The sequence below is a fragment of the Nannobrachium achirus genome, assembly GCF_963921795.1.
Source record: "Nannobrachium achirus genome assembly, chromosome: 5".
Classification (NCBI taxonomy): domain Eukaryota; kingdom Metazoa; phylum Chordata; class Actinopteri; order Myctophiformes; family Myctophidae; genus Nannobrachium; species Nannobrachium achirus.
The window spans coordinates 57873920-57887955 of NC_137814.1; the positions used below are offsets into that span (position 1 = coordinate 57873920).

At 45.1% G+C, this 14036-nt stretch overlaps 1 protein-coding gene across 5 annotated transcripts in view; it reads right to left on the bottom strand.

The window, feature by feature from the left end:
* Nucleotides 1–1133: 1133 nt before the first annotated feature.
* The window catches only part of LOC308285518 (scavenger receptor cysteine-rich type 1 protein M160-like), a 32331-nt gene continuing 19428 nt past the window's right edge, over nt 1134–14036 (bottom strand). For 4 of the 5 annotated variants that reach the window (XM_080726292.1, XM_080726291.1, XM_080726290.1 and 1 more), the window contains 9 exons: nt 12445–12750; nt 11760–12059; nt 10896–11201; nt 10503–10802; nt 9495–9800; nt 9093–9410; nt 4402–4707; nt 2958–3254; nt 1134–2109 (listed from right to left, as the gene is read on the bottom strand). In XM_080726292.1, coding sequence (XP_080582418.1) covers nt 2096–2109; nt 2958–3254; nt 4402–4707; nt 9093–9410; nt 9495–9800; nt 10503–10802; nt 10896–11201; nt 11760–12059; nt 12445–12750 — 2453 coding nt within the window. In that variant the 3' untranslated portion in view covers nt 1134–2095. The remainder of the gene's footprint in view (nt 2110–2957; nt 3255–4401; nt 4708–9092; nt 9411–9494; nt 9801–10502; nt 10803–10895; nt 11202–11759; nt 12060–12444; nt 12751–14036) is intronic. The other variant, XM_080726293.1, reaches the window with a different exon arrangement.

Consider the following 14036-nt stretch of genomic DNA (forward strand, 5'->3'; position numbering starts at 1 on the left):
GAATCCTTCGCAAATATTAGCAATATAGCACAGCCTGTTCCTACTGAGGGTTCCTCTCAGCTACACAGATAGACAGCTTGATGCAGGTTACGTCGTCGTCTTTTGCAGGTAGTTCCGACGAAGCAATCTGATTGGTTGAAATGGCTATCCACCCGTGCAAATAATGACGATAACCGCACTGGTCTAATCAAATGCAAACATATCAGCTGTGTCAAAATCTTAATTTTTTTTAATCTAATCTACCTTTATTACAATGACATTACGTTTTTAATTTTTTTATTTTTTAAGGCCAACTGTTGCATAATCGCAATATTACACTCGAGGGTCTCTCGGTCATGCTTTACCGTGGCTATTGCCACTTCAGGGAAGCAAAGGCTCATAGTGGCGAAATCTGGCATTACAAAAATAAAAGATTTTATCCAATATACCTTAATTACAATGAAATGAAGTTGACAAGTTTTTTGTATAATCGCAATATTACACTTGAGGATCGTGCTTTGCCGTGACTATTGGCACTTCAGGGAAGCAAAGGCTTATAGTTAACTGTTGTTTTGGTTTTCACTCTTGTACCCATTGTATCACTGCAAATAAAAAGCAAGCATTTGATGTATTATTTGGTTGTGAAATAATCAATGTACTTTTAACCTGACCAGGTCCTATTATGTTGTAGCCCTTTGGCGAGTGATCCAAATTAAACATGAAACTACAACGTTAACAATAACTAAAGATTACAGAGAAAGTCCTACTACAATACTACAGCTTACAATGGTGCTGCTCAATGTTATTTGATATAGTAATCAAATTATTATGTTTTAATAGTTGTTTACTGTATATGCTTATACAGCAGATGCTGTGCCTCTCACAGGCAGAATCATCAGAAGTAACTGTGATGTCACTCATTGTGTGTGTGTGTGTGTGTGTGTGTGTGTGTGTGTGTGTGTGTGTGTGTGTGTGTGTGTGTGCGCACGTGCGCGCATGTGTGTATGTGTATGTGCACCACATGATTAAACAGAGAATCCCTGTTATGTCTATCATTTTCCTCTGGTAATTATTGGCAGTAAATCAATTGAACAAACAAAACGGTTTGTTAGTTTGTCATCCATAAAAATGACGGCTCTCTTGCAAGGCCCAGGTTTAAGGTTCAAGGTGTTTATTGACACAAGCACACACACCGTACAGTTGGCACCAGCACTATACTGTAAGCAGTGACATTATACTGTACCTCACGCTCAACAGTGGGGATAACGTTCATTTTGAAAACACAGCGAGATGGAAATATAATAAAGCAGTTGTACTAATGAACTAAATGAGAGGAGAACACAACTACGGTGTATGGTCTACACCATACATGGGCAACTGGCGGCCCGGGGGGCCACATGCGGCCCCCACCTTCACTTAATGCGGCCCTCAGGTTAATATCGGAAAACTGTTAAATTATTGATTTCAGCTGTTGCAATTACAAACATGACCTGCTTTAATTCTGTCAGTCTAGCTTAATGACTGGTATAGTAGTATTAAAATTTATTTTTTTATGTCCAATGTATTTGTATTTAGCTTCATGAAGTTAACATGAGTATATAACTAAATGCGTTTGAAATTGAATCAAAATATTACATTTCAGGATTCCAATTAAAAAATAACAAAAAATTATTAAGGATTCCAATTCAAAAGAGGCAAAAAAACTGATCTACAAGCTCAAAACGCATCGCAGCGCAATGCGTTTTGAGCTTGTAGATCTGCTATTTTTGCCTCTTTTGTATGAGATATGACAAAGTAGGACGTAGCAATCTGCATTGTGGCCCTCTGGAGTGACAGTTGGAAATATAGTGGCCCTCGCCATCATCGAAGTTGCCCACCCCTGGTCTACACAGTATATAGGCCAGAGTTTAAGTGGTGAATTTAACACGCAATATGTGCTATGTAGGTTCAATTTTTCCATACATTATCAAGTGCTTCATGTGTTGTGTCAACGTTAACACATTACATTTTCTATGCATGATATAATTTCCTGTGCTTGTAGTTTATGAGGTGCAGGTTGGGGTACATATACTGTAGCTCTGCCAACTCTCAACCCTGGGAAGAGGTGGCGATTCTGTTAACTTGTGACACCTGGTGGCAGAAAAGAGAACAGTTTAATACGTGCAAAGGAGGAAAAAAATGCAACCTTTTTGACATGAAGAGACATGTTTTTATTTTGTTGATAGTGCCGTAAGAGGTAACATTCAGGTATGTCAGCACATCAAAATAAGATATTTCAGTCTTAACAGATTTTGATCGGATTTTGTGCATTGTGATTGTGAATATAACAACCCTCTCTTCAGGGCAGGATCATGGGACTTAATTTAATTGACTAAAATTTAAATAGAATTTATTTGAAATCAATCCTCTCTCAATCCTCATTTGGTAAATGGTGCATTTATATAGCACATATATCCAAGGCACTTTACAAAGACTGTGCATTACATTCACACACAAATTCATACATCGATGACGGAGGAAACCACCCTATAGTGTGCCTGTGAGTATCCTCCCCTGTGTCTATGGTTGTTACCGTTCTTCCCTATTGAGCTTGGCACATTTCCTGGGGCAAGCTGCCCAGATCACACATGTCACACGTGTCTTCTTATTTTTTCACTCTCAAAAAGCGCCTGCAATGTCGTGCATTTTAAACTACAATGCAGTGCACATCATGGGGTGATCACTGCGTGACTCCTGTGAATTGTTTTATTTTAAATTTTGTTTATTTTCTGTTCATTTCGTTGCTGAGTGAGGTCAGCAGACAAAGTGACGTGAGTGAGATGAAAAAACCTGGGTGAAATGTGCCGATCTCAACAGGAAACAACGGTAAATACCCCTAGTTTAGAACTACGGTAGACAGACTGACAGACAGAGATCAAATGAAAAGAGAGAAATTAGTCTTTAAATATTACTGCTGTTGAAGTCATCGTTTGTGTTACCTGAACAAATAACCTTCAGCCTGACATAGGAACTAGTAGACTCCTTGGTTCCACACTCCCTCAGTGACGCCTCAGACCCATCACAGGGAAGTCTACCGAGCCACACAAGCTCATAATCATCACCATCTGTCGTTTCTGTTGAAACAACAGAACCACAGTCCAGCTGTCTACACACCACAGCAGCTGTCTTCAGGCTCGACATTCGGACATACAGCGGTCTCCACTCTCCCTGGTGTTTCACCTCCACTGTACCAGCACACTGACTGGTTCCTCCTACCAACCTGACATCATCAGGCTCTAGAGAGGCAAAGGCAAGTTATTATGAAAAGATCCTTTAAGACACAAACTCAAGGCCCGGGGGCCAAATCAGGCCTGTGAATGAATTATCTTCGGCCTGCGGGATGATATTTAATTACTATTAGAACTGGCCCGCTAGTATATTGCAAATGCAATGCCTGGGATTTGAACCAAGGTCTCCTGCATGAAAGTCTAACAACTTAACCATCAAACCAAAGGGATATCCCTATGGACTGGGGGAAATATTATACTTTTGATGCCATCAGGCTGAGGCAGTGAGTCACTCTGCTACACACGCACCACCATAATACTACAAGTCCCACAATGCAAGGCTAGTCAATCTGAGGTTTGACCCAAAAGAAATTGCAATAGTAATGGTTCAAGGTTTTTTATGATCCTTAGGGTCATCCAAAACACATGTTAAAAATCTACCAAAATATTCTTAGTGGATCAAGGTGAATTTAGGGGGTTCACGTTTGGGTCCCTTCACTTACTATAGAGGACAAAAAGACCTCCTTTAAGTAGCATGTGAGGGGTCTAACTAGGGGTTCTTCGTGATCCTGAATCCATTGCAAGCATTTGTTTTGCACGAAAAACATTCCCCGGGCTAAAAAGGGACACAGCAAAACTGAGCTGACCCCAGAAAAGTGATGACTCATCACTAAACCATAGTATTGGGGGTCGGTTTTTAGCCAGAGGAATGTTTTTGGTGCAAAACAAATGCTTGGAATGGCTTCAGAATCATGAAAAAACCCTAGTTAGACCCCTCACATGCTACTTAAAGAGGATTTTTGGGGGGTCTTTTTTCCTGTATAGTAAGTGAAGGGACCCAAACGTGAACCCCCTGAATTCACCTTGATCCACTAAGAATATTTTGGTAGATTTTTAACATGTGTTTTGGATGACTCTAAGGATCATAAAAAACCTTGAACCATTACTATTGCAATTTCTTTTGGGTCAGGCCCTTTTTTTGCTTAGATTGACTGGCCTATCGAGGGCCTGTGATCACAAGCCCGCGTTTAAATAAACATTGACCAGTCCGGCCCTCGACTTGTACCATTTCTTAAATGTTGGCCCACTGTGTATTTGAGTTTGACATCCCTGCTTTAAGACAATAATCCAAACCAAACTATAGTGTGTCTGTTACCTGAGCAGGTGAGTCCAACAGCCTTGTCAGGTGAGCAGGTGTTTCTGGTTGAGTCTGAGGTTCTACAGTCTAGGAGAACAGACTCATTGCCTTCACACTGGAACTCTTTATTCCACATTGGAGCCTTCACTTCTCCATAGAACGCCCCCTGGAGGACTGAAGGAGCCCCACATCCAAGCTCTCTACAGACCACCTCTGCATCGTGCTGATCAAAGTCACCTTCACACACTGAGAACCAAGACCGATCAGACTTCACCTCCACCGTGCCTGAACACACACCAGTACCATTCACCAACCTCACAGACTCTGGAGAGAGACAGACCCTTTCATTAAACGAAGAATCGTGTGTGTGTGTGTGTGTGTGTGTGTGTGTGTGTGTGTCCATGGAGAACACAGGTTCTCCATGGATCGCCACCTTGTCGTGGTGGAGAGCCTTGTGTGTTCCAATGAACCTGAGAGCTATGCCGTCGGGAGCTGGTGCTCCTGGTAGGGTCACCCATGGCGGAAAGGTCAAGGGGGAGGTTCCAGACGAAGTGCGGTCCGAAGACCTCAACGGCGGAAGTGGCGGAGGATGACAACATAAGTCACAACGGCACTGAAGGCGGACGAAGGCTGCAACAGAGGGTGGTCTCCAGTCGTCATGGATTCCATGCCATTGGATTAAGGCCCCTCTCTGCCAAGGACCGTGTGGTGGCTGCAGGCGCATCAGTCTCCCCACGTTAAAAGACGTCACGCGCAGGCGTCCTCCCGAAGGGAACCTATCCATTTTACATTCTAGGATTGAGACAAAGTCCTGTGGCGTTCAGGAAGTGGTAACGGGGACAGGACCGTGAAGTCTGGGAGTTCTTAGCCACGACTTGGCACACAGGCGATGGGTGTTTGATTCAGTCGCTAAGCTCTTGGAATGAGGCAGATAGAGCTTCTCGGCAGCTGCACCCATGACTGAGCAGCCCTATTCAGGACCCACTCTGCTCACCCCAGTAGGGGAGGGGGTTAGAAAAGGTACCCCAAACATAGCCTGCCTCACAAAATCCTGTCTGGAATACCGCATCCAGAGGGATCACCACCACGCGGTCAGAAACACAAAAAAAAATTATTACATATTGGAGCCTGGAATGTGCGGACCCTCACGGACAACCAAGCCAGTGATCGTCCTGAAAGGCGAACTGCCATCATCTCCAGAGAGCTAAGGAAGTTCCAGGTTGACATCGCAGCACTCTCCGAGACCCGACTGGCTGATGAAGGGCAGCTGAAGGAAGAAAAAGGCGGATATACTTTCTTTTGGAAAGGAAAGCCTGCAAATGAGCCACGAATCCACGGTGTGGGTTTTGCAATTAAGAACTGCCTCATCAACCACCTCCACGAACTCCCTGTGGGCATCAACGAGCGCCTAATGACCATGCGTCTGATGCTTGCCAGCAGTCAGATGGCCACTGTTATTAGTGCCTACGCCCCAACGCTTGATGCACAGGATGAAGTAAAGGAGGCCTTCTACGCTGACCTGGACAAAATTCTATCTGAAGTCCCCAAGGAGGACAAGTTAATCCTGCTTGGAGACTTTAATGCCAGAGTGGGACGAAACCACCACCTATGGAGGGGTACGCTGGGGAGAGAAGGGGTTGGAAACACAAACTCCAATGGCATACTACTGCTAACCAAGTGCTCAGAGCACAACCTTGTCATTACCAATACACTTTTTCGCCAGAAAACCAAGTTCAAAACATCATGGATGCATCCCCGCTCCAAACTATGGCATCTCATTGACTACGTCATTGTCCGCTCCAAAGACCACCGTGATGTCCTTAACACCAGAGCAATGACCAGTGCAGACGACTGCTGGACCGACCACCGCCTCATTCGCTCCATCATGTCTATCCGCTTAATGCGGAAAAGAAGGATGCAGAAAGGACAGAGCCGGCCAAAGCTTAACATCGAACTGTTGGATGACACCACCTACCAACAACAGTTGCAGGATGCTCTTAGTGCAGTCTTGCCCAAACAGTATCCGGAAGATACTGAAAAACATTGGGGCACACTTTCCACTGCCATCATGGACTCCTGTAAAAACATCCTTGGTCACAAAAAGCGGAGACATCAAGACTGGTATGATGAGAATGATGGCGAGATCCAACAGCTCATCGACATCAAGCGTCAAGCTTTTATCACCTGGCAAAATAACATTCATTGCAAGGTTAAAAGAGCAGCCCATGCCAAAGCGAAGGCAGCCGTGCAAACGCTGGTTAGGAAACTAAAGAACGAGTGGTGGACAAAGAAGGCTCTGGAGATCCAGCAGCTTGCAGACTCTGGAGATACGAGAGGATTCTTTGATGCCACAAGAGCGGTATATGGCCCCAGCCACCGCTGCCTAACCCCCCTTCGCTCAAAAGATGGGCTTTCGCTGCTGAAGGATAAGGAGGCGATTTCAAACAGGTGGAAAGAGCACTACAAGGACCTCTTAAACAGGGACACCATTCCTGAGATGGAGGCTCTTGACCAACTCCCTCAACAGCCCATAGTTGAAAGCATGGGAGAACCACCCAGCCTGGATGAGGTGCAGGATGCCATCAGGAAGATGAGGAAAAACAAGGCTGCTGGGCCCGACGGCATCCCAGCAGAAGTCCTGAAGAAAGGCGGTCCTGATCTCCTCAAACACATCCATGCCCTCCTTCTCAAAATATGGGAAGAAGAGGAAATCCCTGCACAACTTAGGGATGCCTTAATTGTCTCCATTTTTAAGAAGGGAGACAAGGCAGACTGTGGGAATTATCGTGGCATTTCCCTCCTGTCCACCATAGGGAAAGCCCTTGCTCGGGTTTTGGCCAATAGACTAACCCCCCTGTCAGAGAGCTTCCTTCCCGAGTCTCAGAGTGGATTTCGCCCAAGCAGAGGCACCACAGACATGATTTTCACTGCACGCCAATTGCAAGAAAAATGCCGGGAACAAAATCTACCACTATACATGGCCTTCATAGACCTTACAAAAGCCTTCGACTCTGTAAACCGTCAGGCCCTTTGGCTGGTTCTGGCAAAGATTGGCTGCCCAGAAAAATACATTTGTGTACTGAGACTGCTGCATGACAACATGTCAGCAACAGTACTCAGTGGCAGTGGAGATGAGACAGAACCCTTCAAGGTTGACACGGGAGTCAAACAGGGATGTGTCATCGCTCCAACACTATTCTCCATCTTTGTTGCTGCTATCCTCCATCTCACAAGCAAACATCTGCCCCAGGGAGTCGAAATCATGTACAGAACCGACGGTCAACTCCTCAACATCAACCGATTCAGGGCTAAAGGCCAAACCACCACCATATCCATCATGGAGCTGCAATATGCGGATGACAACGCTCTTGTAGCCCTCTCAGAAGAGGACCTGCAGTGCATTCTGTCAGCCTTTGCAAAAGCATACAAACAGCTTGGTTTAGCCATTAATATAAAAAAGACTCAAATCCTCCACCAACCACCACCAAACAGCAGTACAGCCACAGCTGTGCCAGTGGGGCCTTTTCCAGGCTAAGGAAAAGAGTATTTGAAAACCGAGACATCCAAGCAAAGACCAAAATCATGGTCTATAAAGCAGTGGTGCTCCCCACTCTCCTGTATGGATCAGAAGCTTGGACCACATACAGCAGGCACTTAAAAGCACTTGAGGCCTATCATCAGAGATGCCTTCGAAAAATCCTGAGGATCAGCTGGGAGGATCGACGCACTAACACCAGTGTCCTGGAGGAGGCTGACATTCCTACCATCACTGCCACCATTGCTCAAAACCAGCTGAGATGGACTGGCCATGTTGTCCGAATGCCTGACTCTCGCCTCCCAAAGCAAGTCCTGTATTCCCAGCTAGTTAAAGGGAAACGGGCCCCGGGAGGCCAGAAGAAGAGGTTTAAGGATAACATCAAGACAAACATGAAGAAGTGCCACATAGACCTTAGATCTTGGGAGGACATGGCAGCAGACAGGGCGACCTGGAGAAACATTGTCCGTGAGGGTGCTGCACAGTACAACGATGACCTCCACCATACTGCACATGACAAGCGGAGGCTCAGAAAAGAGAGAGCAACCACCAAACAGGCCCAACCCAAACCCACCACCACTACATTCCAATGTCCACATTGCACCAGAATAATCGGGTCCAGAATCGGCCTCTATGCCCACCTGAAGACCCACAAGGACCAAGAGGGAGGACAGTCATACTCGACTACGAGTGACCGCCGATGATGATGGTGTGTGTGTGTGTGTGTATGTGTGTGTGTGTGTGTTTTGTCTTGTTTTTTCCTGGCAGAAAAGAGAACTACTGATTATGTTTAAAGCGAAACACGTCTGATTTACTTTTTGAAAATGTCTTCAACTATATACAGGGACACGGGCAGTCAGACAGACAGACAGACAGACAGACAGCCAGACAGACAGATTCATTATAAAATAATAATCCAGTAAGTGTGTAACGATATAGTAACTGAATAAAAAATAAATCTATTTCAATTTGCAATGATTGAAAGACACAAAGACAAACAGACGGACAAGCGGGCGGTACAGACGGACGGACGGACGGACGGACGGACGGACAGACAGACAGACAGACAGACAGACACCTCACCTGGATAAGAGCATGGGTGGGAACAAAGATTTAAGCATGCTGTTCATTGATTACCGCTAAAAATACAAAAACACGTCTTGGTTTGTGTTACCTGAACAGATCACCTCCAGTATGTAATGTGAATTACGAGGGTGAATTGCATCACACTGCCCCAGTGAAGACTCAGACCCAAGACAGGAAGGTTCAAACCACCATACATGTTTAGCTTTGTCCTGCATAGATGGAGATGGAACAACAGATATCCTTTGTATTGAATGTGCAGAGCCACAGTCCAGCTGTCTACACACTACCGCTGTTGTCTTCATGTTCCAGTAGAAATAATCTGCTGGCCTCCACTCTCCCTGGTGTTTTAAGTCCAGTCTACCAGTACAGCGACTGGTTCCTCCCACCAACCTGACACCATCAGGCCCTGTACAAAGTCAGGGGAGTAAACAGTAAGATGTAATATTACTTACATTAAGGAACAATAATCTAAACCAAAACTGTCTTTTACCTGAACAGGCGAGTCCAACAGCCTTGTCAGGTGAGCAGGTGTTCCTGGCTGAGTCTGAGGTCGCACAGTCCTGGAGAACAGACTCCCTTCCTTCACACTGGAACTCTTTGGTCCACACTGGTGCCTTTGCTTTGCCATAGAGCGCCCCCTGGAGGACTGAAGGAGCCCCACATTCAAGCTCTCTACAGACCACCTCTGCATCCTGCTGGTCAAAGTCACCTTCACACACTGAGACCCATGACTGATTAGACTTCACCTCCACTCTGCCTGAACATGAACTAGTCCCATTCACCAACCTCACAGACTCTGGAGAGAGAGTGTGCATGGGGGGGGGGGGGGGGGGGGGGAAGAGAGAGAGAGACAGAGCCAACCTTTGAAAAATCATTGAATATTTTGCGTCACCCCGATCCGCCCACTGGTGCCCTCAAAAGACGAGCATGGATGTCCTAGAATTGGGGGACAATTCTGAACCCTGAGCGACAATCTGTTTGAGAGATACAAGCTCTCTAGAGCGCAGTTTTATTAAATCGCTGCATGATGTAATTTATTTTCCCCCGGCTCCTATACAGGCTTAGAAAAGTGTTTTTCTTTTCTACTTTTGGTCATGTGATTGACGTGTTACAGTGTGTACAAAAGAGTCCCAAAAAGAAATGGTGACCCTAAAGGCTAGGGGAGAGCACCATCCAGCAACAAAAAAAAAACCTTAACTCTGGAAACTCGTGTTTCGCAGTCAATAAGGGGATGAAACCCCAGTCTGATTTAGGAGTTTGTTTTCCAGTTGTCCGTGTTCTGTGAACACCCCTTTTCTGTAGCCAAGTGTCCACAAATGTGAGTTTCCTCAGGTATGATCAATGGGATGTACAGGACCATACAACCCCCATTTAGGGTTGGTCAGTGGAGATCTCTGGCTATACAAGACACACAGACATACAGACAGACAGACAGACAGACAGACAGACAGACAGACAGACAGACAGACAGACAGACAGACAGACTGCTTCATGTTACCTGAACACATCACCTCCAGTATTTCAGAAGAGGTTGTGGACGGAATAGTTCCACACTGACTCAGTGAAAAGTCAGCCCTTACACAGTAAGATCTGTAACTCCATACAAGCTGAGATGCGGGGCCGAGACGCTTCTCTGTTGAAACAACAGAGCCACAGTCCAGCAGTCTACACACACCAGATGGTGAATCCTTGTTCCAATCCCAGTCGTCTGATGCTGGTCTCCACTCTCCTTGGTGTTTTAGCTCCAGTGCGCCATTACAGTGACTGGTTCGTCCTACTAACCTGATATCATCAGATTCTTTACAGATAGATACAAGAGAATAAGCTGTAATACAATATTACTTCATGGAAAAATTAGAATGCAAAAACAAAACCTTAGTTTGTCTTTTACGTGTGCAGGTGAGTCCAACAGAATTGTCAGGTGAGCAGGTTTTTCCATCTGAGCCAGAGGTTTTACAGTCTAGGAGAACAGACTCGTTGCCTTCACACTGGAACTCTTTGGTCCACATCGGAGCCTTCCCTTCTCCAAAGAGCGCCCCCTGTAGGACTGAAAGACTTGCACAGTTAAGCTCCCTACAGACCACCTGTGCATCCTGCTTGTCAAAGGCACCTTCACACACTGAGACCCACGACTGATTAGACTTCACTTCCACTCTGCCTGAACACAAACCGGTCCCATTCACCAACCTCACAGACTCTGGAGAGAGAGAGAGAGAGAGAGAGAGAGGGGGGGGGGGGGGGGGGGGGTGTGTGTGGAAGAGAATAGTACATATTGAATATTGGAATATGTATTTAGATTTTTGAATCCCAATGGCTTTAGCTTTGAAGTAGCTTAATTGGGTTGGTCCTAGTGCATAGAAAATGCTCCTCGGAGCTATATATACACAGACGGACGGACAGACAGGGTTCAAAACATAGTCTCGGCCATGCCTTCAACCGGACGGAGATGATAAGAGACTCAGGAGTACAGTGGGCGCTTGGCAAGGTTCTGAGTTCGATCCCGGGCTTCTCCAGAGTTATTGTCGAGGTGTCCTTGAGCAAGACACTGAACCAGAGAGCCAATTGGTGTCTTGCATGGTTTTCTCTGCCATCAGTGTATGAATGTGTGTGTGTGTGTGTGTGTGTGTGTGTGTGTGTGTGTGTGTGTGTGTGTGTGTGTGTGTGTGTGTGTGTGTGTGTGTGTGTGTGTGTGAATGTAATGCACAATCTATGTAAAGCGCCTTGGAAAAAGGCACTATGTAAATGCGCCATTTACCTGCACAGATCAGCCATTTTCTCAGAGAAGTAATTTTATGGTTCTTTGTTGCGCACTCTGTCAGTGAAGACTCTGACCCAACACAGGAAGACATAATCGTCCATACAGGAAGTTTTCCACGACTAGTCGTTGTTGGTATTGACAAAGCATCGCCACAGTTCAGCTGTCCACACACTACAGCTGATAAGTTCTGGTTCCATTCAGACAAACCATCAACTGGTCTCCAATCTCCCTGGTATTTCAGCTGCGGTACACCATTACAGTGACTGGTTCCATCCACCAACCTGACATCATCAAACTCTGTACAAAATAAATATTAATTAAAGGTCAACTTTGTTTTTTTTTTTACAACAAGGGCTCATACAGAGAAAAGAAAAAGTGAGTGTTAAAATGTTTTCATTTGATTCGTTCTATTGTTTTATCGCGTTTACAATGCTAAAATGTGGGGCATGCGTACACATGGGGGCATGCGTACAAGTGGCTGAATATGCCTTTTTACACACAATAAGCCAGCAGTTTCACTGAAATAAGAATCTCTAAAACAATAGAATGAAGTACATAATTTTAACACTCATCTTTGATATTCTTTAAAAAATATGAACCCTTGTTGTAAAAAACAATAGTTGTCCTTTAATTATAAAATCAACCATCATCATGAAAACCAAAAGTGTAGTTTGTCTTTTACCTTGACAGGTGAGTCCAACAGTCTTGGCAGGTGAGCAAGTGTTTCTAGTCGAGTCTGATGTTTTACAGTCCAGGAGAACAGACTCACTGCCTTCACACTGGAACTCTTTGCTCCACATTGTGGCCTTAACTTCCCCATAGAGCGCCCCCTGGAGGACTAATGGAGGCCCACATCCAAACTCCCTACAGACCACCTCTGCATCCTGCTGGTCAAAGTCACCTTCACACACCGAGACCCATGACTGATTGGACTTCACCTCCACTCTGCCTGAACACAAACTAGTCCCATTCACCAACCTCACTGACTCTGGAGAGAGAGAGAGAGAGAGAGAGAGAGAGAGAGAGAGAGAGAGAGAGAGAGAGAGAGAGAGAGAGAGAGAGACTTTTTGACTTTTAAATCCCCCTTTTATTTAAACAATATTGTCCAAATACTGTTCATATTATTCTCTAATAATAAAAAAAGAAAGGCTCCAGGCACTTTTCTTCAGCAAACACAAAGTTACATTTTCATTTAAATTATATCAGTTTTTCCAGCCACCCAATACATCCTCCCATATTCTAGCCAAGGTACATTAACAAAAATAATCCATTGATACAAAACATTAATCCAATTGTTTTATGCTGTCACCTCTAAGCTCCCTCTCTGCACCGAGTCCTCCCCCACATCCAGCCCGCCGCTGCGGACACAACACTTGTGCAACAGTTTGTCGTCCACAGCACAGTACAAGTAATTTTCAATGTCAATGCTTTGACACTGCCACTTGGCTTTCCACTTGGCTTTCGGACTAGCCATTTGGGTCCGTTTGCAGTTCCAGCTCATCCGAGCTCCTTTCAAGCCACATGCCCTCCATAGACAGTTTTTTGTGCCATGTCTCAAACACCAATCTTCACAGCAAACTGATCTCAGCGCCCCCGACAGATCAGCCGCTGACTCATCATCCGGTGGTCTCCTTACAATATTCACCCCAGTGACCCTTATTGGCACACAGTCTGTGAGTGGCTTCTGGTTGGACTATTACAGGCCCATCCTGGCCCCACCAACCAGCGGTTATGCACCAGTAGCCTATGGGCATGCAGCATTCTCCAGCATTGTCCAACAGACCCAATAGAAAATCTTCATGTCCATTAAAAGCAAAGCAAGGCGAGAAAGAGGGCTCGGTACAGAGAGGGAACCCCAAAACAGCACCAAACAAAACTCGTACATGACTAAAATATTAGGCTGAACAAGGATCATAAGCATGACAAGAAAGTTAAGCAGTCTGTTTATCTGTGTCATCGTTCAACTCTTGATTAACCTTTGTTATCATTTTTTTCAACCTGCTAATCTCTTGTTCAGTGAGAGCCCCCTGTCCTTTTTTCTTCATATTTAATTTGGCTGATCTCACAAACTTCAGTTTTCCAGGGAAATGTTTTTCAATTTTCCAAAAACTTTTTTATTTCTGACAGCTCGTAACAACCTTCATCATCATTTTCCCAACCATCGATCTGAATCCGAGTAATTTTGTTTCTGACCCATCTGAACTGTTTGCCTTTCTTTTTTGTCTCCCCACCTTTAATTTCTCCTCCTCCCCTCCCATATCAACATCAGCTAGC